At 33.9% G+C, this 27,500-nt stretch overlaps 1 protein-coding gene across 9 annotated transcripts in view; it reads right to left on the reverse strand.

Annotated features, from left to right (window-relative positions):
* Positions 1-27,500, reverse strand: part of LOC135202253 (uncharacterized) — a 1,045,919-nt gene that overhangs the window by 281,376 nt on the left and 737,043 nt on the right. For 8 of the 9 annotated variants that reach the window (XM_064231542.1, XM_064231547.1, XM_064231544.1 and 5 more), the window contains 2 exons: positions 7,069-7,504; positions 6,471-6,531 (listed from right to left, as the gene is read on the reverse strand). In XM_064231542.1, coding sequence (XP_064087612.1) covers positions 6,471-6,502 — 32 coding nt within the window. In that variant the 5' untranslated portion in view covers positions 6,503-6,531; positions 7,069-7,504. Of the gene's footprint in view, positions 1-6,470; positions 6,532-6,873; positions 7,505-27,500 lie in introns of those variants that run through there. The other variant, XM_064231538.1, reaches the window with a different exon arrangement.

Raw genomic sequence — 27,500 nt, forward strand, 5'->3', positions numbered from 1 at the left:
CTGTGAGACACTCTTTAATTTTTTTTTTTTTTTGTGGAATATCATTTGGTGTAATATAGACGTTTTGAAGGACACGTCTTTAAGAATATATTTTCTATTTAGAAAGTTAGGTTGATTCTCAATGTTTTTCTTAGCTTTGTTTTTTCATTAAAAATTTTCATTCAATGAATCTCGATTCATGACATGGTTGTTTGAAGATTAATACCTATGAACATCATTCCTGGAAATATAATGTTTATTCATAAACAATGTTGGGCAATTTCATTTCAGTAATATCGAGGACCCATTGGACATTTTGACACTTGAGTAGGTTAGTAAAACGTTCTGCTTGTAAAGTGCTACTGCTCCCCATGGGCTCTGTTGGCGTAGATATTCCTTTGAAATAATTGAGAAATCAGGAAAATACCCTTCATGTGGTGAGAAGAAAGTTAGGATCATCCCTTAAAGTACTCCGCTAAAATCAAGAAGAAGCCCTTCAACAATTTCAATCTGCTATAATTACCCCGTAATTTGAAAGAAAGAAAGAAAAAAAAAAAAAAAAAAAAAAAAAAAAAAAAAAAAAAAAAAAAAAAAAAAAAAAAAAAAAAAAAAAAAAAAAAAAAAAAAAAAAAAAAAAAAAAAAAAAAAAAAAAAAAAAAAAAAAAAAAAAAAAAAAAAAAAAAAAAAAAAAAAAAAAAAACTAGATACCTTTTCGTGGCCTAAAAATCGGGAAGGTGCCCTCTAAGAAAGATGTCCACATACCTCCCCCCCGCCCCCCCTCCCCCCCACCACCACCAAAAAAAGTTTATCGTCCCTTGAAGTACTCTGCTAAAATCAAGAAAATCCCCTTCGACAATTTCAATCGTTTATCCCGTAATTCGGGGGAAATAAATTAGATTCCTTTTCGCAGTCTAAAAAAATCGGGAAGGTATATACCCTCTAAGAAAGATGTGCATGTAATCCAAAAAAATGAACTGAACATGGAATTTAGGCAAGAAGCCAAGCACTGAGACCTATTAACAGTAAAAGGATTGAAAGGTGTAACAGGAAGAGGAAAGCCTCTCAGTTGCACTATGATCAACTTTCAGAAGACGGTGGAGGAGAACATGGAAAAAGAGAATATGAAAGGAAGTACAGTAAAACGAACAAAAGGGGTTGCAACTAGCGGCCGAGGGCAAGCTGCAAAGAACCTTAAGTAATGCCTACAGTCCACCGCATGAGATGGACTGACTGTGTTAGCCCCCTACTAGGAAAAAGGAAGATTTCCTGGTGGGGGTCAAAGAAAAGGATATCTTTCGAACGGTTCAATAACTAGTTTGTTATCTCAGCCATTTTGTATCAGTGGCTAGGCGACTGCTATGTCAACATGTACCACGTCCGATATCTTATATATTATTGTTGATGTAAAGCAGTTTTTTTTTTGTATGGTGTTTTTACGTTGCATGGAACCAGTGGTTATTCAGCAACGGGACCAACAGCTTTACGTGACTTCCGAACCACGTCGAGAGTGAACTTCTATCACCAGAAATACACATCTCTCACTCCTCAATGGAATGGCAGAGAATCGAACCGGCGACCACCGAGGTGGGACGCAAACACCATAGCAATCACGCCACCGAGAAGCTTGTACAGCAGTTGAACATTAGTAAACATTAGTACTAGTTAACCATCAGCCTAAAATTGCTACATTTCTCTCGGAGAAAACTAATGAAAGTCATACGAATTCACCATGATTCTACAAGAAATTATTTTTTTTAAAGACATATTTCCTTCAAAACGCCTATTACACCAAATGATATTCCAGAAAAGGTGTAAAATAAGCTATACCTCACAGATCTCGAAGTGTTCTTTACAGTCGTTGGCAAAGCATCAAATATTGCAACTGCTAAACCAGCGATGACTGTTGACCCAAGTATTGTAATACTTAACTGAGGTAGCGTTTAAATTCAGTGTGCTACTCATATATAGATTTTTATGATGGTCAAACTAAAAGCTTACAATGTTTAGCATCGCGTAGCAGCTGTGTATACAGACTCAGTTCAGCGCTTTCTTGTGGGAGGTAACTTGCTAAAGATATCAACTCCACAGCATTCATTTCTTTAAAAACTTGAACATAACTGCGCGACTAAGTTGACAGTAAAGGAAACGATTATTATCGACGATTATCCTTGAAGAGCCACAACACAACAGTTGACTTTAGAAAAGGAAACTATGACAATCCTGAGCAAAGCAACCAAATAAAAAAATATATCAGCTTTCGGTAACTTTCCAGATCTGAATAAAGCAGTTCATCTTTTTGGAATAGTACTATAGCTGGTTCACTTAAGGTAAATTCTTGGATGAGCCGTATGCTTACGAGACGTTTGTTTAGCGGCCGCTGATTGGCTGGTACCGGGAGGTAGGCAGCTCCCAGCCAATCAGAGCCCGCCAAATAAACGTCTCGTAGAGATAGGGCTCACCCAAGAATCTACCCTAAGTGATCCAGCTATAGTCACATTTTACCTCACAATCTGAAACGCCCTCCTTAAGGAACTTCCACCTCGAATGGATTGATTTGATGCAATAAAATGCCACATCAATTACAATCGTAATAGACAGAGGAAGACTCAATGCACTGAGCCCTTCCTTTTACAGAGAGATAAAAGGACGTAAAATTGAATTTGTATTAAAACTAATGTCTCCCACCCATGGTCATGGACGCCAGGGGCCTTCGTGCATTAAGTTAACTGCCTTTTGCGGTCAGCAACCTCTTATTGGGAGTTAAGCGAGACAAAAAAAAAAAATAATTTGAGACCATCTTAAGTTGAGAATCCAATAAATGACAATTTTATTGTCCAAATTTGCATACTGCGGTTAATTTCTGTCTTTTATATATATTTTTTTAAATTTTTTATAATAGTGCCCTCTCCCTCGCCTTCACTCTCTCTCTGTCCACAGGAATATTTCTGCCTTTTATCCTTAATTCTCCATCGCATACGTTAATATCTGTTCACCCTTTCGACATCTTTGTTAAAGAGTTTTAACTGACTTATTATGCCAGGAAGTAAAATCATTAATTTGTAGCTTCATATACCATCAAAAGTTTTTATACTTAGGGGCAGGGGATATAATTGCGGCACAGGGGAAGTCTATATGCGCTGAGAGAGAGAGAGAGAGAGAGAGAGAGAGAGGAGATGAGGAGGAGAAGGGAGAGAGTTAAGAAGAGAGAGACGAGAGCGACTAGAGAGAGAGAGAGAGAGAGAGAGAGAGAATGTCCAATGCATGCATCACTAACATCTTTAATATGTATGCTTCCAGACGTATCATACACACACACAGAGAGAGAGAGAGAGAGAGAGAGAGAGAGAGAGAGAGAGAGAGAGAGAGAGAGAGAGAGACTTTTCACAGATGTCCAATGCATGCATCACAAACTCCTTCAAAACGTATGCTTCTAGACGTACCATCACAGAGAGAGAGAGAGAGAGAGAGAGAGAGAGAGAGAGAGAGAGAGAGAGAGAGAGAGAGAGAGGGGTAATTCAGTAATTAAGCGTGATCGTGTGGTTCTTGGGAGGTATACAAGAAATACAAGGCTACGCAACTGAAGGGATATGAGGCTGCTTAGGGCGGGGTCCCAGGCAAATGGCGGTGCTAGGATTTGTAAAGCCGGTTTTATTATGGTAATAAATGAACCTCGTAGAACCATTAAACATCTCAGTATGTGCATGAGGGTAGGCAAAGGTTGGGTCATTAAAGATTTTATTTTCTTCCTGGTTTCGGATTCAGATGCGCTGTAAATATGCATTTTGCAAATATGACTCGAGTGTCATTAGGGAGAGTAATAGAATTCATATGCAAGTATATTGAATTCTTTTGATGTGGATATGTGAGAATATTAAATGGAATTCTGTTACAACAGAATTCCATCTAATAAAAGGAGGCCATGAAAACGCCAAAATATAGAAAGTACTATATTTCAGAGACTACTTGAAGAGAGAGAGTAGTCTCTGAATTATGGTATACTTATTTTCTATATTTTGGGTTCCTATATATATTATATATATATATATATATATAATATATATATATATATATATATATTATTAATTTATATATATATATATATATATATATATATATATATATATATATATATACACATACACACACAATGTGTGTCTGATAACAGCATATGTGCTTTATTCTTGAAGTTACGTCTTCAGACTTCTATAAATACCAACAACCATATGAAAAGATATCAAATAAAAACCCCTAAAGTAATAACGTCAGTTGAAAAACTAAATAAGACGCATGAAAATTATTCAAATTTTTCATCTTTGACACCGCGAGAGAGAGAGAGAGAGAGAGAGAGAGAGAGAGAGAGAGAGCATGAAACCCTCTTCAACAACGGAATAAAAGTCCTTGTTACCCTCGGAACTTCAGCATCATTGTCATGCAGATCCCCATCTACCAAGATCGTAAACTTGAGTAAAAGAGAGACATAAATCACATTAGAGTCATCTCGAATTAAAAGTTTCTCTCTCTCTTTTTCCATCTTCATCTCTTAAAAAGAGCGAGGTAAGATGGGGTGCTTAATTTGAGTGGTAACATGGACCAGACAAAAATATTTCTTCTTCTCTCTTAGAAAGAACTAGGTAAGACTTGGGATAGCTCAGTTCATAATAAGACCAGCTGAAATAATTTTTTTTTCTCTGATCCATTTGAACGGTAACAATAATAGTTTTAATTTCCCAATAAAACCATTCCGGCATTTCCATATTTCGTATACTATAATTATATATCCTATTTCGGAGTTCTAGATTTAGAACATAGACTACACATGAACTCCAGATCTCTATACCAATTTCCGACGCCGTCAGGGATGTTTTATCTGTCCAAAAAATTTTTCGGTAATTCGAATCTCTCATAATTGATTGCCCCCGCTCAAATATTTTATAATTATTATTATACTCCTTTCTGTCTAGAAACATTCACTTCGTTCGTAGCAAACGCGGTACAGAATTTGTATACGTTATATAATGATATAAACAAGTCAATATACATATATGCATTAAGCTACAAATGTCCATTAAAATTCAATCCACTCTACCTCTGAATTAATATATTTTCATATATGTTAACCGAAGGAGAATTTTTTAGCTGATAATAATTTCGTCCTCTCGTGGATTCGAACCAACGCACAGAGGAGAAATCAGGACTTCAGTGATGTTATCGACTCGGCAAAGTCGATAACATCACTGAAGTCCTGATTTCTCCTCTGTCCGCTGCTTCGAATCCACGAGAGGACGAAATTATTATCAACTTAAAAATTCCCCTTCGGTTAACATATGAAAATATATCAATTCCGTGGTTGAGTGAACTGGATATTAATGGACATTTGTAACTTAATTCATTTCTGACTCACATCAGGATCGAACCAAGGTCTTTCAATGAAGGGCAAAGGCTGCTGCCAACCAGGCCATGCAAGTCATAAAAGAAGTTGGAACCTAAGTACAACTGTACCTAAGGCTTTACCTGGTCAGGCTAACTGCCCACCATACGTCCGACTCAGCGATGACCCAGTTGACATAGCTGGTATGCTACGCAGTTAGCCTGTCCAGGTAAAGCCTTGGGTACATTTGTACTTAGGTTCCAACTTCTTTTATGACTTGCATGACCTGGTTGGCAGCAGCCTTGCCTTTCAATTGAAAGACATGGGTTCGATCCTGATGTCAGTCACAAATTTATTTCAGTTCCACACGTGATTATGTTATTTCTATATATATATATATATAATAGCTCCCGGATGTTAGTAAGCTTACAAAGAGTGTATCTAATAAATTTTATTTGAAAATATACGTGCCTGCAAACAAACACGCAAGCGAGCATACACACATACTCATACATACATACACACACACACAATTATTTTCCTGAATTCTCCATGACTTTTGCTACATCAGTTGATATATATATCTATCCTATATATATATATATATTATATATATATATATATATATATATATATATATAATATATATATATATATATATATATATTTCAGAAAATACAAATTCATTGTGCACAAAAATTATTACTCCCATACAGGAGCTCAATGATACAGAATATCCTTTTCTGAACTATCTGCAATACTGAGGTCCCCCCCCCCTCTCTTCTCTCTCTCTCGCTCTCTCTCTCTCTCTCTTCTCTCTCTCTCTCTCTCTTCTCTTATATATATATATATATATCTATATATTATATATATATATATATATATATTTATATATTATATATAGTAGATTATATATATTATATATATGATATATATATATATATATGTATATATATATATATATCATATATAATATATATATGTATATATAATATAAATATTTCGTAATTAACGAATATGACTTGTAATTCACCGACAAGTCTTTGGCATAAATTTTCAGGTTATTAGAGGGTTAATAATGAAAACGCAGTCATACAAAATAATTTTATTCATGAAGACTTACCTTAAGTTCTTATTCCCTACGAGATACTGCATGCACGGATAGGAGAAACGGGCAAAGAATCCTGTTAAGAGGAGAACTAGGTCGGATCAGGTCAATCCAATAATAAAATATACTGATGTGGAAAACTCTTTGCCCTTTTAGTAATTAATATGTATTTGTATTATATATCATACTGGATGTGGAAAACTCTTTGCCAGTTATATAGAATATGTATGTATGTAAATTATATGCATTATATATAAATGTTTATTTTATATATTATATATATATAATTATATATATATATTATATATAAATATATATATATATACATATATATATATGTAATATATATATATATATTGCTATATATATATATATATAGATATATATCATATGCTATATATATATATATATAATATTTTACATAAATATATATTATTTAAGGCAACGAATCTTCCATCTGAACGAAAAACAAGCGCAGCTCTATAAACACATTTTATGATCTTGACAACTTGCAGAGGGCTAATAACTTATAGCATTTACTTTCAAATATGATCATCTAAATAAGGATTCTTTGATGGAGAATACAGAAAGACAAATAGATTACGGTGCCTACCGGAATCTAAGTGGATGTCGATAAAGAAGTGAGAGTCATAAAGGCAGGAAATCTTTTAGCATCCTTAGAAAAATAGAAGGGAAGCTGCATGAGACTGCTGAAGACAAAGAGTGTTCGGTTTTATCTGGCGGGTCTTCTCGTTGGCTGGTAAAACTATATTTGTCGACTGCTAGAGCTGCTCCAGTCGGCTGTCAAAACTGCTTCTCTCAGATGTGGAAAACTGTATTATTAGACTGCCAAAACTGCTTCTGTCGGCTGGTATAACCGCTTCTCTCAGAAGGTGTGCAAAACTGTATTTGTCGACTGTCAAAGCTGCTCCTGCAGGCTGTCAAAACTGTTTCTATCAGAAGGTTGGCAAAAATGTATTCGTCAACTGCCAAAACTGCACCAGTCGGTGGCAAAACAGCTTTTCTCAGAAGGTGCTATTCTTGAAGTCCTGAAAAAAGAGAGAAAAAAAATAGTTTTATCTATTTGTTCATAATCACATTTGCCTTAGGACTAATCTTTGAATTACTAAAGAAAACGAAAAGTAAAAAACCAGTGTCCTTTCCCCAAAAAGAAACCTTAGAAATTACAATCTACTTGCTCTGAAACGACCAATACAGTGTTTATTGAATATAATACATTGTTTCTTTTTATAGATAAAAATGTCTGCTGAAAATTTTGATTTTTTAAATGTTCAGTCATTAAGTGCTTAAGAAAATGAAAAGAATGAGTTAGAGAGGTTGAACAGCAAGATGGAGGGAAGGATACAGGAACAAGGGTTAGAGTAAAAATGTGTAGCTAGGGATCGAAGAAGAGCTTCAAACAGCCTTTTTAGTGATGCCTACAGGGCACCACGTGAGGTGCACTAAGACACTTTAGCATACCGGAGGGATTACATTTGGCACAGACTGACACTTCATTGTTTAATCTTCGTAAAAAAAACTATAAAAAACTATAAAAAAAACTAAAAAAAAACTATCCTTTCTAGAGAAGATGCCAATTCAATGCGCTCCATAATCCCACCATAAGTTAATTACATTTGCCGAACTTCCTGTTTTTGTCGACCTATTCTGTCCGGGTCCTATAAAGCAAAAAAGTAAAAAAAAAAAAAAAAAAATAAAAAGGAAATTTTTTTTGGCTTTGATTCAGCGTAAAAATGGCGACTCCAATTGCCGACTGAAAATAGGCGTTTTATGTTTGATAAAAAATTGAATGTTTTTCCGCGTGATGAAAAGTGTTTCATTTTTATGTCATCTGAGAGTGATGGAATGGACATTTCATGAAGCGACGCCAGGTAATTCCGAGCTTATCTCCAGTGCCTGAGAATTTTGGACGTCGGGGCAAGTTTCAGTCTGGTGGATGTTACCCTCAAGTGTTATTCTTCTTAGAAAAAAATCTAACTTATGATTATTATTGCAGAGAAACCTTAACAACAACTGTGTACCTGTGATGAAGCGGTCTAAATTAGAAATTATTATTATTAATTATTGTTGTAAGTGGCCCACTATCATAAAAATGTTAGAAGTTCGCGTACAATTTATAAACTCTTTATAAAAACTTTCGAACCCTTCCCTGGGTTCATCTTCAGTCTAAAAAAGATGAACCCAGAGAGGGTTTCGAAAGCTTTTTATAAAATGTTTATAAATCATTCACGAACTTTTAAACATTTTTATTATAGCGGCCCCCTTAGAACATTGCATAAACTCTCGTGATACAGAGTATTTCCCGATTATCATCATCATCATTATTATTATTATTATTATTATTATTATTATTATTATTATTATTATTATTATTATTATTATTATTATTATTATTAGAGAAACAACTCTTTCGTAGCCCAGTGGTATCACCGGTGATTCCCACTGTGTTGGTACCGAGTTAAATTACCAATCAAGTCCTTGGCAGACTTCACTAGCACCTGATACTGATCGCTTGTTTGGGTGCCACGTATGTCTACCTTTTCAAGACGTGTATCTTGCAGAACTGAATAGTAGATCATATCTACGAGTCTGTCAAATTAACAGAAGATACCTCCGAGTCTGTTATCACTTGAGAAAAATGGGACCTCAGGGGTTTTCGGGGGGTTAATGTTTCTTGGGGGTCATTGAATGATATATACGGTCTTTTGTTTACACCTACACCTTCTGTCCATAAAGGTAATGAACAGCTAAAGATATACTACAACAAACCCTTGTCTCAGAAACATTTTCACACCAAACCAGTTACCTGTCCTTTAAATACTAACACCCGCTTCTGTGTCGTTTTAAAATATTCTATGGCAATTTCACAATCCACTTTCTCTACCATGCACTCATCAACCTGCATATTGCTCCTCTGCCCACAATGCAGTCTCAATCTCCATGACTTACCTTAATGGTAAACTCAACAAACTCAGCCACCCCTTCGTGATTCCAGATTCAGATACTCCTGTCATACTATTATGTCATTCCATTTATTTCGAATTCCTAGTCCATGCAACGCTCACTATCAAAACCTCATCTCCCGTTGCACTTAATCTTACTCATACAATTCTCGACCTAGCACATTTGTAATTGTGCAACTACTAGTCCCTCTCAGAAGACACGCCCACTGCCCTTTCACCTTTGTTTTACTCATTGTGAAGACATCCGACTCTCTCCTTTTAAACTGATCCCTATCGTACATTTCTATTCTTTGCTATATCTATCTATCTATATATATATATATATATATATATATATATATATATATATATATATATATATATATATATATAATACGAAGCACTGCATATATTAGAGAAAAGCCGACAATCAACACAGTAAAAGAAACAGAATTAAACAGAATTTCTCCCTACCACCATCATAAGAAGAAGAAGAAGAAGAAAAAAAATAATAATGAAAGGGGCAGCGAGAAGACTAAGGAGACTGAAAATCATTACTTCTCGCTGTCTTATTCATTATATATATATATATATATATATATATATATATATATATATATATATATATATATATATATATATATATATATATATATATATAGATATATATATATATAGATAGATAGATAGATAGATAGATAGATAGCTAGATAGATAGAAAGATAGATAGACAGAGAGGTAGGTAGGGAGGTAGGTAGGTAGACAGATAAGTAAACAGCGAAAAAAGTAAAAGTCAGTCCAAATAAATCTATAAACCTTCTAAGCACTCGATCAAGAAATGCGACACGTTCAGTTATTGACGCAACGAGCACCTGCGTCATCTCCCATTCCCATTCCCATTCCTGTCACCAACTCAACGAGCACTATTCTGGAAGTCCAATACTAGTCCTAACTCCTAATCCTAATCTAACTAATCTAATCTACTTCGCATTAGGCTTATTGTCCAGTAACGCATTAGCGACCATAAAGTACGCCGTACATCAAATGAAATGTACTTCAAATAAAATATGGGCTCTAAATTTAGTGGTTCAAGCTTGAAATATTGTTTATTTTGGTACAGGAACGACAACGTGAGTATCCTCTTCAACAAAACCCCTCCCTTCCGCCCCCTCCTCTAAGGAAGTGGCAACGTCTCTGAAATGATCTTTCAACGTGGTCGCATTTCGAAAAAAATGACAAAATATTTATCCATCATTTAGAACTAATGCGTCGTTCTATAAGCTCTCGCCACTACATGTAACTGGCGAAACACACACACACACACACACACACACACACACACACACACACACACACACACCAATAAGGTCTAATCTGATTGATAGAAATGACAACACATCTGAACTGGCTTCGACGTGTGTTTTCGAGATTTACTTCTGCGAGATGCTCTAATAATTATACAGGTGCGTATAACAGGTCGTATATATATATATATATATATATATATTATATATATATATATATATATATATATATATATATATATATATATTCCAATGCTTTACGGCGAAATGAGAACCAGTACTTAGAGTGATGAGAATGCAAATGATGTTTACAAATGAGCGAAAGGAGAAGGAAAAATGACCACTTTGTTTTAATTGCCCCTTTTCATTTTGCATAACGATTGATTGGGCAAGTGCTTGCATATACTTGTGGCGGTTCCAAGTACGGATATAAGAGGGGGGGGGGGGGTGGGGGGTTTAGCTAAAAGCGTTGACGCCCCAGTCTTGTCAAATTAAGAGTTATCGAAGCTCGCAATGCACTTCAGCAGTCTGGTGCAAGAGGCAATGGGTTGCAGTGAGGCCCAAAAGCCAGTCAAGTGAGATGGTTACATCACTTTACGATACAAGAAGATGCCTTTTAAATGGAATATTCGTCTTGATGATAATAATAATAATAATAATAATAATAATAATAATAATAATAATAATAATAATAATGACATTATTTTTCTGATTACTATTATTACTAGTATTTTACGTACTGAATTAATACTCAACTTACATATAAATTTGCTAATTTTTTGTCTCCTTTTTAATAAGTTAGGATATTTATGATCTATTTATTACAATGAAAATGTAAAAATGAATGAAGATCATATTAAACAGTAAAGGAAAATTATTTCTGATAAAATATATCGTATTTTTTTCATTTTCGTTGGAGAAATAATGGGCTAATTTCTGCGTCCGTCTAAACTCTTGCACGTGTCCCTGTTAAACAGTATAGAACAAATGCTTCTAACAAAGTATAGCGTATTCATTTTAATTTTCGTTGGTGAAACAAATAAATCTACTTGACCGTAGATTTGAGCACGTTTCAATTTACGTTGAAAGTTAGGAGGGATGTTTACAACTTTATGCGTGAGGGAAAAAATCTTGCACATGTCAAGAGTAAGCTGGAGATTGGATCATGCCTTCTTTAAGCAGCTTGCAAATAAATCTAGCTAAAATTTAAACTCCACATAAATAAATGAATCTAGCTACAATTTAAACTCCACATAAATAATTACGTTACGTAAAATTAAGCCAAAATCATAGCAATATAGCAAATCTAAGGCATTTCTTGAAGAGTGAAGTTTAACAAATCTTGGACATAACTACGATATTCATCTACCTTGAAACAACATTAATGGGTTGGGTAAAAGTAGGATATAATATCTTTTAGATATAGACAAGCAAGACACTTCTTCTGAAAGAAAGAAATCTATGGATATTCAATTAGTAGATTAATCTGTTTAGATGATACCTAAAATTTGCTTTTTCAAAGAGAGTAACCTAAAGGGACGCCTATACGGAATATCTTTCGTATATCATGAAATAACTGTGATTACCCTAGGTAAAAATAGCACATAGCCTCCTGAGTCGTTTACCTACGATGTTCGTCATAATATTTTTTTCTTTTTTTTTTGGAGGGTATAGTTGAATCACAGGACATTGAACTGTATCATGTCGCATTCCGACATTACATTTCATTATTGTGGGTTTTTTCCTTGGCCCTAATCCGCAATCAATATTTGCCCATGACGTGGATGAACTGGAGTTTGGGAGGGGCGTGGGGGGAGGGAGAGGGGAAAGGGGTGGGGGGGCAGGGAGGTAGAGGAGACCGGAGAGGAGGAGGAAACAGGGCGGGAGAATTACCAAAACTGACAGGTCCATCGAAGCGTAATACAAACGCATTTCAAAATCAATGTAATAACCTATATTATTTTTTTCGGGGGAGGAAAAAGGATGTATCGCCCTATTGAGTGAGATTGTATTTTCGAGCATGAAAAAAATACGCTTCATGGAGATGTTTTTACATTGTTTTTTAAATTTTTATCTTATTTTATTTTATTTTTTAAGCCAGCGGGAGATTTGATGCAATACATATGTGCAGTGGTTGGTCGCTAGGGTTGGGTGAAGGGGTGGGGGTTAGGGGGATTAGGGGGGTTGTTGCAAAGCCTAAGACGCAGTAACCTTAGGAAATCAATGTACGGTTGGTTGGCGCCATGACTGCAACCCCTCCTCCGGTTTCTCTCTCTCTCTCTCTCTCTCTCTCTCTCTCTCTCTCTCTCTCTCTCTCTCATTATCTTACCTGCTACCTGTCTCCCTTATCATTCTTATCGGAGCCCCTCCCACCCCCAACCCCAAATCACCCACGGCCTTCTGTCCAACCGATTTCGTGTTTTTCTTTTCCATTTTTCATTTCTTATACACCTGCCGTCCGGTTGTTGCAGAATATCTTAATTTTCAGCTTTACCTATATTTCCAACAGTCGCTCTGACAGTCCGTCTGACTCATATGCATAAAAGGCGCGTGCTAAAATCTACGGTCAAATAGAGCGTTGTTTCACCAACAAAAATTAAAACAAATAAGCTATATTTCATTAGAAGTAACTATTCTGTACTGTTTAGCATAAACATTATTTTTTTCTTTACATTTTCATTCAAATAAATAAATCATGCGCATCCTATCCTAAAATTCCTGTATCTTTAACTCAACGCGAAACACCTTTTTCAGACGTTTTTAGGCTCTTCCATAGACCTTTCCTAACCTCCCCAACAAAAACAACAACAATAACAAAGTAGATTGAAGGCTTAATCCCCAGGTAAGCGTAAACTGAGTACATGCAACGAATTAAAACATCTAAATCGTAAGCATGACATCAGTAGGAGAGGTTGGGAATGACAGGTGCTCCAGGGAGTGGAATTGGTTTAATTAGCGTCAGCAGATTCTTTTATTGAACAACTTTCCTTGTATGAGGCTTCCTAAGGAAATTTTTTCGCATATTTGGTTGATGGACCATTCGTTTGGCAAAGCTTTCCATGTTCACTACAATGACTTTCATATAGTAATATAGGTCACTTTTATTGGTATGTATATCATACGTTATAATACTATAACAATAACTTGTTATAGTACAATTTTATTTATTGCTTCCTTCAAATGCATATTGTGCTTTCTAACCTAGAATAACTGATGGGATATAAAACGCTGGTGTAATCTTAAGTAAATATGATGTGATGACATTTAGACTAGTACAATCTTATATACAAATATAATTTCAATCCAATACTTCAATTTCTAGAATGCGAGAAACGACGGAGAATATTCTCGGCATTCCATATTCCTCACTGGATGACAAAATAAAGGACATTATTATGAGACATATTACGAGGAAAGGAACCTCAAAATGTAAAGTTCCTGAAATAAAACTGGATGAAAAGATCATTAAGATTTTTGCTGTTTAAAATATAATTAAATTTAGATGGCTTTCAAAATAAAACTACAAGTTAACTGTTGACTGAATATTGTTAAAAAAAAAATTCTACTGATGAATTATCTGTTTTCCCATACATAACTTGATATAACTAAACATCAACAGATTCCAATTTGTATAGATGGTTGTGCGACTAAAGTCGTAACATGCGTTTATATATATATATATATATATATATATATATATATATATATATATATATATATATATATATATATATATATATATAAAATGTTTATATATATATATATATATATATATATATATATATATATAATGTGTGTACGTATAACTATCTGATGTAACTCAGCTTAAATATCAGCTTGTCACTGCATATATATATCGAATTCTCTCCTCTCACTCTCTCTCTTTAGAAGACTTCTCTTTCTGTCTTTCTCCACACACACATACTATGTATGTACATACCTATACATTATAAAAAACCAACAATTTTTAAAAAAAAAAAAATTACTGTAGTTTATATATCAGTCTGTCTCTGCATATATAGAGCTAGCTAGCTAGCTCGCTCTCTCTCTCTCTCTCTCTCTCTCTCTCTCTCTAGAAGACTATACAAAAAACTCAAAAAGAAAAGAGAATTTTTCTGCCATGTAACCAAAGATACCTTCACAAACAGATAAAACACAAGAAAATTTTCTAGTAACAACATATTTGGTTTCCCTGAATAGAAGACAATTGCAAATGGGAGAAAATAGCAAAATCTTCACTACGAAAACTCTATTCTTTTTGTCAACAGTATGAATTTGATGAGGACGAACCCCTTATTAAGGACATACTTGGATTCACTAACAAGAAGACGAATACAAATAATATTAAATAAATAAATAAAAAAAAAAACCTCGGAGCATTTTGCATTCTATCAACAGCATGAATAACATGAATTCTAAGGAATTCAGTGGTATCCAACACAGCTGAATTCAACAGCGACACCGCAAGTGAGTGCCGTAGTAGCCGGACCCGATGAGTACAATGGCCTCCACCGGCAAGGACACAACGGAATTCAATAGCAAACACACAGCAACACAAGGGCATTCAATAACAAGTGTTAGAACAAAAAAAAAAAGCGCGAAAAAACTCACGCTGGTTTTAAGCATGAAGTTTACGTAGCATGAAATGATTTCCTGTTGGGGGAGACAAATAAAAATGCCAACGATCTCGCCTCCTGATCCTATGAGGAATATCGACTGGGAAATCTACACTGTGGTGTTTATTATCGAGCTTAGTAAGCCGTGGAATTTGAACGACAGAGGAGTGAACCGACACTCAAACAATACATACAGGCACAAACACACTCACACACACATAAACATATACATATATGGCTGGTAAAATTGTTGTTACAACAAAATTCCATCTAATAAAAGGAGCCCATAAAAACACCAAAATATAGAAAGTAAGTACTATATTTCAAGAGACACACACACATACATATATGAATGGGTAAAATGATCTGTTACAACAGAAATCCATCTAATTTCAGAGACTGCTGCTGTGTCTCTCTTCAAGTAGGCAATGAAAGAAGAGAGAGAGACACAGCAGTCTCTGCAATATAGTACTTAGTCTATATTTTGGCGCTTTTGTGGCCTCCTATTATTAGATAAACATACTCACACATTACATATATATGAGTATGTGTGTGTGTGTGTATGTGTGTGTGTGTGTGTGTGTGTATCCAATGCTAAGAATCTTGCCCTAATTAAATATTGACTCTAGAAAGCAAAATTGACGAATAGTCACTCTCATTCGTCTTTAAATTGTTGATTTAGTGAGGCACATATCTCTCTCTCTCTCTCTCTCTCTCTTTATTATATATATAAAGATATATATATATATATATATATATATATTATATATATATATATATATATATATATATATATATATATATATATATGATATATATAATATATATATATATATATCATATATATATATATATATATAGTATATATATATATATAATATATATATATATATATATATATATATATATATTATTATATTAATTGTTATATTTATATATAATAATCTATATTATATAATATATATAATAATATATATATATAATATATATATATTATAATTATAATATATATATATTATATATATATATTATATAATATATGCTTAAAAAATCACAGTAGATGCACGTGACTTCATAAATAAGCGAATCCCACAGGAAAATGATAGTCAGATATCCAAGAGCTTTCGTCTTTACTAAGACATTGTCAAGGAGCTAATGAAATACAATTGGAGAGAAAGGTCTCAGGTACACAACAAGATTAAGAATACCAGATGGTTAATTGTCAAAAGGGTAAAAATTAAAAGAGATAATCCAGGATTATCGGATATCACACAGTCACAAACCTAAACAGATTTTATAAACAAATTGGATAGCTTAAATTGAATTTTTATTTTAATATGGTTAGTTATGATGTTGTCTCTTTATTTACAAAAGTGCCTGTAGATGACTTACTTGAATATTTGGAGGATGAATTAGAACGTCATGACATTCCCTTAAGTGTAGCAAACCTCATTAGTCTCGTAAGGTTAATGGTTATGTACAAAGATTTTTCCGATAGTTAAAATTTGGGTTTTAGTGGGGAATTTTTTTTTTACAAAAGTTTGGCATGGCTATGGGTAATCCCTTATCTCCTGTCCTTAGCAATATTTACATGGAATTTTTTGAGACAAAACTCTTACCAAGAATTTTGCCCCAAAAAGTTATTTAGTTTAGATATGTGGATATCTTCTGTATTTGGCCAGTTCACGAAAATCTCCAGGAATTCCTTAATAATCTCAATAATTAGCCCCTTTTATTAAAATTTACTGTAGAGGAAGAAAGAAATTGTAATTTGAATTTTCTTGATGTAACTGTCCATAGAAATGATAGAAATTTCACCTTTTCAGTCTTTCGAAAATCAACTAACATTGCCTCTTTTGTTCATTACTACTCCAATCATCATCAAAATGTTAAATTCTCTGTTTTTTCTGGGATGTTCCTAAGGGCTTTACGTGTCTGTAGCCCGCAGTTTATTGACGCTGAAATTAAAACTATTTATGATATTGCATTGAAACTTAAATACCCAAGGACTTTTGTAGATGTGGCATGGAAAAGAGCTAGAAAAACATTTTATTCAACTAATGACAAACTTGAATTTAGTAAGCATAACATTCTAAAATTACCCTATGATGAAAGGTTTTTAGATATTCCTAGAATTTTAAAGCTTTTTAACATAAATGTTGTTTTCAGTAATATTAATGTCAAGAGTTTAGTAATCAAAAATTCTCCTAAAGATCTTCCAGGCTGCATATATGAAATTCCTTGCAAAAAGTGTGATAAAGTCTATTACGGACAGACCGGTAAATCTCTTTCACAACGTCTCAAACAACATCAATATTCTGTGAGAACTGGGCAAATATCGAATGCATTATTCGTACATATGAGAGATTTAGACCATCCTATTAACTGGAGTCAAGCAAGAGCCTTAATCCCATGTAATGACACAGTTAAAAGGAATATCATTGAATCTTATTTCATCAAGTCAAATAATAGAAATGTTCTAAATTTAAGTCTTGGTATATTTACACTTGATGCTTTCATAATGAAAAAAGTTGTAGATAAATATAAGCAACAAAATTAATATATTCAATTTTTACATGTTTTGGACTGTAAAGATATTTTGTAATTTCGGTTAGGGTCAAATATGTTTAGGTTTGTGACTATGTGACATCCGATAATCCTGGATTATCTCTTTTAATTTTTACCCTTTTGACAATTACCATCTGGTATTCTTGATCTTGTGTACCTGAGACCTCTCTCTCCAATTGTATTTCATTAGCTCCTTTACAACGTCTTAGTAAAGACGAAAGCGCTTGGATTTCTGACTATCATTTTCCTTTGGGATTCGTTTATATATATATATATATATATTATATATATATATATATATATATATATATATATCATATATATATATATATACACACACACACACACACACACACACACACACACACACACATATATATATAGATATCAGGAAATACCAATATACATATGAACACGTTTTATTCCTCGCCTAACACGACTCCGTCATTTTCCAAGCGGTATACCCTTGCTCCTCTTCAGCACAGCAAATGCCCATATGCAAATACCCCCGTATTCATGAAATTATCGTTATCGTTTGTAACTTGCATAAACAGTAATTATCGAGAGACACGAACTTGATTTTAGAATTATACTTTTTCATTGTGCCGCTTCATTGTTTAAATCGAATTAATTTTTTTTCGCAATTTCATAAAAGCGGCAAATATCATTAACAAACACCGGGGCTGTGTTTGCCGTGAAAATTCGCCCTTATTTTTCTCTGCTTTTATAACAACAATATGCTTCTCTCTCTCTCTCTCTCTCTCTCTCTCTCTCTCTTTCCTCGCATCCTAAACAAGAGTTGCAACAAACTCGCAAATGTATTTAATGGGTGGATGCATTCGCTCGGCATTTGAAGAGCGGATTAAATGATGTTTTATCTCTCTCTCTCTCTCTCTCTCTCTCTCTCTCTCTCTCTCTCTCTCTCTCTCTCTCTGTGTTTCTTGTTGGTAATTCGCTGCTAATTCATACCAGCTCCCCGTTCTGGGTATTAGGATTTGTCGCTCTTGAAGGGTATAGAATTGAAAAAAAATTTTTGTAATTTTGTTCTCGAAATTATAACATTACTAAATTCTCTCTCTCTCTCTCTCTCTCTCTCTCTCTCTCTCTCTCTCTCTCTCTCTCTCTCTCTCTCGTTGGTAATTCGCTGCTAATTCATTCCAGCTCCCAGTTCTGGGTATTAGGATTTGTCGCTCTTGAAGGGTATGGATTAGAAAATTATTTTTTTTATTTTTTTCATTTTTGATTTTTTCTCGGAAATATAATAACATTACTAAAGGACTTTGAATAGAAAATTACTTCTCTCTCTCTCTCCTCCTCTCTCCTCTCCTCTCCTCTCTCTCTCGGTCTCGGTCTTGGTCGTCTCTCTCTCTCTCTCTCTCTCTCTCTCTCTCTCTCTCTCTATTATAACATTACCAAAGGACTTTCAATGCACGATATCGTAGAGTTTACTGAGGTAACGAAAACAAAAGCAGGATTGGAACTTTATCGCATCATTTTCCCGTTTTGCCAAAACTCACAGACGGTTTGCTCAGATCGATACTGCCTACAATCACCATCACTACTACTACTACTACTATACTACTACACCATCACTACTACTACTATAACAACTACTACTACTACTACCTCTTCTGCTGCTGCTATTGACAATTCCACCATTCTTGCTACCATTACTAATATTGAGAATTCTGCTTCCACAAATTCAGTCCGAACATTGAAGTAAAATTAATTTGTTGACTTAATAAATAGCTCCGTACAAAAAGGCCTCTACAAACTTATATAATAATAGTAATAATGAACGTTGGAAACACTTCAAAAGACTGCGTATATATACAAATAGAAATGCAGATAAATTCATTTAAAAAAAATATAGTCATATATTATTAACTAGGTTGTCAGTCCCATTGGTTGTCGAAGCTAGCTAGATTCCACTGTTGCTCGCACCATTGCAATGCTATACGTGTCGTTTATAAATGAATATATATATATATATATATATATAAATATATATATATATATATATATATATATATATATATATACATAAATGAATAAACTGCTTGTGCATATACATGGATTACAACTTGCATGTATTTGAATATAGACACATACTATACAGTACGTATGAACATGCATAATAATGCATTGTTACAAATATTAGAATACACACACACACACACACATATATATACTATTGAACATATATATATGTATATATATATATATATATATATATATATATATATATATATATATTCCTACAAGACGTCTCACTAATGGAGGCAAGGAACCTCTCTCTCTCTCTCTCTCTCTCTCTCTTCCTCTCTCCTCTCTCTCTCGTCTCTCTCTCTCTCTCTCTCGTTTATACCTCTCTTTCCAGTTTTTGTTTATATGTTCAAGTCTGTTTGTCGGTCTGTCATTTTTTATTTTGGGAGCTTCATTTATTAAATTCAGCACATATAAAATTCTTATTTCTTTTTTCTTAAATTCTCGTTCTTAATTATGACCTTCACACTTTAGAATGTTAACCATTAATAGGTGTTAAGAATACGTATTTATTATAACTGGGTAAGAACTGTGTAGTCCTGCTTGAATATGAGAGAGAGAGAGAGAGAGAGAGGGAGAGAGAGAGAGAGAGGAGAGAGAGAGAGAAATAATAATAATAATAAATTCCTATATATTGTCATATCTATAAGGTGACCTATCACATCGACTTTGCAAAATCAGTTAATGAATGCACATAACCAGTAATACGCCTAATGCAAGTATGTGCTTTATATACGTATTGGTTATATATATATATATATATCTATATATAGATATATAATATATAGAATATAATGTATATATATGGTTATTATATATCTGTAATTATATAAATATATATATATATATATCTATAATATATTACATATATATATATATAGATTATACCACACAGAAACATGGAGGACAGATTCGGATGCTTCGCTTATAAGACAAATAAACCATAAAATGAGACACAGGGAGAGGAAAAACAAAAACAGACAAAACTAGAGTAGTTCAAGAATCATCAAACTACTATGAGATTCAGGGTCTCTGTAAACACGGTTTTTTTTTGGACTTTCCTCCTGTCAAAGCATCGGATGTAGCTGAAAGTTGACATATGTATATTTTACAACACACACAAATTTTGTCAGCATTATCAATAAAACCTAAACCCGATAGTTTTTTTTTTAATTTTTATAGAGTAAAAAATGCTCTAGCCGACGCCATGGCCAATGATTACGACCAAGAGTCGAAAAAAATTCATTACGTAAGCAAGGTAAACAAACACCTTTGACAAAATGTTGCCCCCGCCCATCCACTAGACAGAAACTCCATCGTTCTGAAACCCAAAAGACTTTATGAATGGCGAACAATACATAGATGTGGGTGGGGTATCAGCTAGACGTAGTAATACTACTGTAGCAGTAGTGCCGCAAAAAGTATAGCAGTAATATACATGAATTAAACGTTTAGGCCAACTGCTGGGATCCTTGAGGATCATTTAGCACTTTTTTACAACTACTCGAGAAATTAGTTTTTATAGCCAGAAGTTAAATTTTCTAATCCAACAATGCCCATGATAGCCTTCAGTGTTATCCTGAATTATAACGAGGCCAAAGTGGGTGGAGCCTCATGGTTATCATTCTGACAATAATTATTGGTGAAGGTTTAAAGCCAATATACGGTACCGTCTATTTTTTTTTTTTTTCAGTAAATAGGTAGATAGCCAATAATTAGAAATTGCTTGACATGGGATATAGCATTTTTTATCAAATCAAGCTTGTCTACTATGTTTTTTTTGAAAAAATTACCAACTATTCCCTACATCTTGTCAATCTGATTGGTGACCTATAAAGTAGACTGTTAATTTCTTAGGAAACCTATTTTGGGAGTTAGACTAATAATCGAAAGTGTTTTGTATTTATTTATATATTTTGTTGGTTTGTTCATTATGACAATTATCAGTGGAGAGGTTCCAGAGTTAGCCTTCGTTACGGTATAGCCAATCATCCATCGAGAAAGAGGGAAGAAAGAAATGCTGTCATAAGTTACGTAACGAGTGCGTTCGAAACCTTTTCTCTGAGTTAAGTTGGCCCGTCTTCAAAAAAGGTCATTTTTACATTATAAGTGCCAAATTATTCAACCTGCGTAATGCAGAATACAGTCAAAATTTATGTGTAGATATAATATGTATTCTGAATAATAAGCGTTATATTTATGAAATGCATAGATAAAAAAGTTATTGCGAAAAAACCGTGTTACAGAGGCCCTGAAATCTCATAGTAGTTCAAGTATTAAAAACAATTGGACAAAAAAAAAAAAATGGAGAGAAAATGAGGAAGAAGGAGTGCTAAAAAAAAGTGGAGAAAAAAAAAATCCCAATCCCGTGTCCACTCGACGGACTCATTTACATAAAGGCTACTACCTTCAGTCTTCGTGCCGGACATGACCCATATCGAAAACTTGTCACCCGAACGGGTTCTCTGCAGATAACTGCTGTGGTCGCCGGTCTCATTATGGAAATAGTTCAGGTAGCCCCGGTGTCTCGTTAGTCTAGCAGTAAATCTAATAGCTAAGAGTGTGTATAACTACTTTTCATGGAGATCCCCTAGACTACGATTTATGGACAGAGAGAGAGAGAGAGAGAGAGAGAGAGAGAGAGAGAGAGAGAGAGAGAGAGAGAACTCCAGGTCAAGTTCTTAGTCTCCGGATGGGCAGGTATAGCAGTCTTTATTTGGTAGTGGGTCCACCTCTGCTGCTGAGACGCACATATAATTACTCTGTTCATTTGTTTTCTTGATTTTCTTGTTTTCATTTCCTTGCCCAAATTTGCTATTATTATTATTATTATTATTATTATTATTATTATTATTATTGTATGCTAGAAGTAAAAAAACCCTCTTTTAAACATGTGCTATTGAAAGTCATTGCTGCCTCAGACTGCATTGAGTTTATGATAGGTTCTTCTCTATTTTCCTAATTAAGCAACAATGAGAAAACAATCGTTAGGAACCTATATAAAATTAATGCAGCTGAGGCAGCAATTATTTTCCATAAAATATTATTATTATTATTATTATTATTATTATTATTATTATTATTATTCACGGGTCCAAGGGTCCGATTCTGTTGGGACCTGGACACGTAATGTGCAGGATTTGACCTTTTAGAGACAACTGTGTAGTATTGCTACTACTATTGCTACTGTCACTAATGTTAATAATTCAACTCCACAAATAAGATCCACACTACCACTACTATAACATACAGTTAGTATTTTGATGGAAAAATATTACCGTGCACTTATCACCTCAGTGTCACTAATAATAATGAGGCGCCCACGACCTCCATTACTGCAATTACCAAAAGGACTTTACGGACGAAGTTTGAACAACGGCCATAAACATTATTTACCAATAACTGCATAAAACTGCAACGATGCAGACTGAATGTCAAAGGGAGTCCATTTCCCCATACTTGAATCCCCCTTTCATGTTTTACACTTACGAAATAATGGATTGTAAATCACTTTTGGAATCGTTTAAAAATGCGCAAAGTGCAATTATTTAGCGTTGTAGACCATTCCAATCTGATTTTCGTCGCTTAAATTGAAGGGATTTATAACAAAAAATGTTTTATTTCAGGGAACGTGGCGCCATCTCTTGCTGACACGCAGAATTGCAAGGATGGAGCCATCATCATTTCAAACCAGCATCATAAAATGGTAATGAGGCCAAGTTCTGGAGTCAGGGGTTCTCATCTGCAGCTGACGATGGATAGTCTGGATGTCGTCACGTAGGTATTTTTGTCGTGAAATACTACTAATAATTAATGATATTGATAATACTATATAATACTGATGATACTATTTTCTTAAGTATGGGTCTCCTACTATTGAAGTTCATTTTTCTTAACCCACACGTGTAAATAGGCAAACAAATTTATTAATTTACGTGCATTACACACTATATACATACGTGCACACACACACACACACACACACACACACACACATATATATATATATATATATATATATATATATATTATATATATATAGACAAAATCTTCGACTCCTTGCAAGGTAAAGGGCAAGAAGTCGAAAGGCCTTGCAGAACTCTGTCGTTTCTCTTTCCTTCTTGGATTTTTGTCTTCATTAATATACTCATCACGTTCCATATTCTCGTGATTCAGCCATACACACTCGCACAAACACACACCATTTTATATATATATATATATATATATAGATATATATATATATAGATATATATATATATATATATATCTATATATACCCTATATATATATATATATGTGTGTGTGTGTGGTGTGTGTGTGTGTGTGTGTGTTTGGTGTGTGTGTAGACTTTGACATACTTCCCATTTAGAGGTAAATATAGCTTGGCTTTTCATACTGCTTCTTATAACTGGCTTAAACAAGTGGCCATAAAAATGCTTAAACAAATGAAGAAAATTATGTACTTAAAGAAAATTAAACTGATATAAATCTCTGACCAGAATATATAGTCCCAGGAAAGACTCTTCATCGACTGTCATCGGTCTGGCGCCAGCTTCTGACTCACTGCCGCTTGTATCAGACCGCTGAGGTTTATTATTATAAAAAAAAATGACAAACTCAAAGGATTACCCGTCTCTACATTCTTTTTATCCAGGACGGAGACCGGCGTGAACGTAATTCATGCCAAAGGGTGATTACAAAGATTAATTATCGTAATCTCGGCAATTTCATACTATGAAATGAATACCTCGCTAAACAGCGAACTCGACTCTGAAGAAAGTATCGCGAGCTTGGAGTGGCTGTTTGAACAACCGTTTGATACGGCAAAAACAGTCACGTGATTTGCTCTTGTCTTGTCCTTTCACCAGCAGTGAGTAATGACCGTCGCGGGAAACGACTTGGAACTCACGGTGAGTAAGTTGATACTCAGCCTGGAGTAATTACACTCACATATCCATTAAAACTACGGTCTGACTCATTTCTTTTCAGCCGACGGTGTCAGTGGGGTCCCGACCTTTCCCAAGTGACAGTGGATGAAGGAGATATATACTCCGGTGCAGCTCTAGATGAACGATGGGCCCTTGGATGAAAAAGGTGTAATCCTTGGGAATAGTGGAGTGACGATGGATGACGAGATTGATAGTGGAAGAATGGCAGATACTCGAAGTGACCGTAGATTTACACTATTATCAGATGCACAGGAGTAACACTGGACGAAGAAATGATACGACCGCGACAATGGCTGAAATCATGGGACTGGATGAGACATACTAAAAATTCCTAGACATACTGAAGTAGCGGTGGATGACGGAAATGTCTTGCGATAAAAGACAGAAAGAATACCTGCAAATGATGGATGATTTGACAGTGGATGAAGAAACGACCGCCCAACGTGATAGTGGATGATGAAAGGGCAGTGGGATAAAAAGTAGAAGAAAAAAAAAACCTTTGGAAAAACGCGTGGCTGAAACCGAAGTGACAATGGAAGAAGGAAAAAAAGTGTACTTTGGGTAAAAAAAAAAAAGTAGGCAAAATAACCGAGGAAAAAGATGCAGCATTGAATAAGGAAAAATACACAGGTAAAATACCTTTGCTACAGAGTTTTTGAAGCGCCGGAATTTGCGGTATTATTACCTTTCTTGCCCAGCGGCTAAAACAAAAAAAAGGGGGGAAAAGAAAACGGAAAACGAGGTAATGTTGCCCTCATAATAACCCGTTGTATCTTGCATAAGACGGTGGAGGACTGCTGCATTTTTTTTTTATCACTACGTCAGGAAGTCAACCCTGTGCCAGCAATAATGGTATAAAGCCTTCTAAATGCTTAAAAGAAATAAAAAATCTTATAAAAAAAAAGAACCAAAGAATACAGACTTAGAAAGAACGCTTTTCCCCCCTTTCGTCACAATTGAAGTTTAATTCATCATTGCTTATAAAATGGTAAGTAAAACAAATATGGTACTTCTGTTAACTGATAAACAGTGCAGCTGTATGTCAATATTTGTGTGCATGATCACATTCACATGTTTTCTTTGCATTTATACTTAGCCAAATCTTACAAGTATATATTTGCGTATGCTTGGCCTTGTATGACTGTGGAAGCATATATATATATATATATATATATATATATATATATATATATATATATGTATATATACATATATATATATATATATATATATATATATATATATATATATATACACAATTTTCTCGTAGTCTTGTTTTATGTTTCAGATGTAATTCTGCATTTTACAGTATGACATGATGACTCGGGTATCTGTTCCGAATATAATGGACACTAGTGCATATACTATATATATATATCTATATATATATAGCTATATATATATATATATAATCATATCCAAATATAATGGACACTGTAGTGTGTGTATCTATATATATATATATAATATATAATATATTATATATATATATATATATATATATATATACATATAACATACATACATATACATACATACATACCCAGCCTAGCGCATGCCGGTCCGTAAACTCATTAATCCACGCTAATTATATGACCATTTGGATTCGTAGAATTAGTTATTGATCGTCAGCTTCGGCCCATTAGTAGTAAACAGCGATTAATTAGCCCTGTTAGTCCTGAATAGTGTTTAATTTGGCCCTCATCAAAACGAGATTGCCAGGACGAACTTCTTTCTCCCTTCGGTCGCTGCTGCCGCTGGTACCAAGCAGCCAATGGCGGCTATGAAATGGAGGTGAAGTGAAATATACATTCATATGTTGAGGGACAACAGCGTCAGCGAATGCCTGATTAAATACTCAAGGTAATGTTGATAGGAATAATGATGAGATAATAATAATGATAAATTTTCTTCTACACTGATTAACTGATGTTGTTCGAAAGATTACCAATGGTAAGAGTGAATATGATTTGAAATAATAATAATAATAATAATAATAATAATAATAATAATAATAATAATAATAATAATAATAATAATATAATAATAATAATTAATAACCAATAATTGTTTTTACATAGGGATATTTTTTCTGTTAACAGTAGGGCATTTTTCATGATTTATAAACACTTGCATACACACACACACATATATTTTATATATAATATATACGTGTGTATGTACTATAGTGTATATACGTATATATATATATGTATGCATATATATATATAATTATATATATATATATAATATATATTATTACCATATATATATATATATTATATATATATATATATATATTATACATAAATATTATACAATATATATATATAATAATATATATATATATTAATTATATGATGGACAAGACTTGCTCTCTCTCTCTCTCTCTCTCACTATCTCTCTCTCTATTTAGCGTCTCATAAAAAACTGAAATAGTATATGCTCTACCTTGTTCTCAACAACCGCATTCCATATGTTTTTATGAGGATTTTAATTCCCTACTTCAGTTTAATTTTAACTCAAATTCCACGCGTAATTTTACCTTTTATTTATTTATTTATTTTTAGAAATGTTCATGGTACTATACCTGGCC

This window comes from Macrobrachium nipponense, chromosome 30 (assembly GCF_015104395.2).
Source record: "Macrobrachium nipponense isolate FS-2020 chromosome 30, ASM1510439v2, whole genome shotgun sequence".
Lineage (NCBI taxonomy): Eukaryota > Metazoa > Arthropoda > Malacostraca > Decapoda > Palaemonidae > Macrobrachium > Macrobrachium nipponense.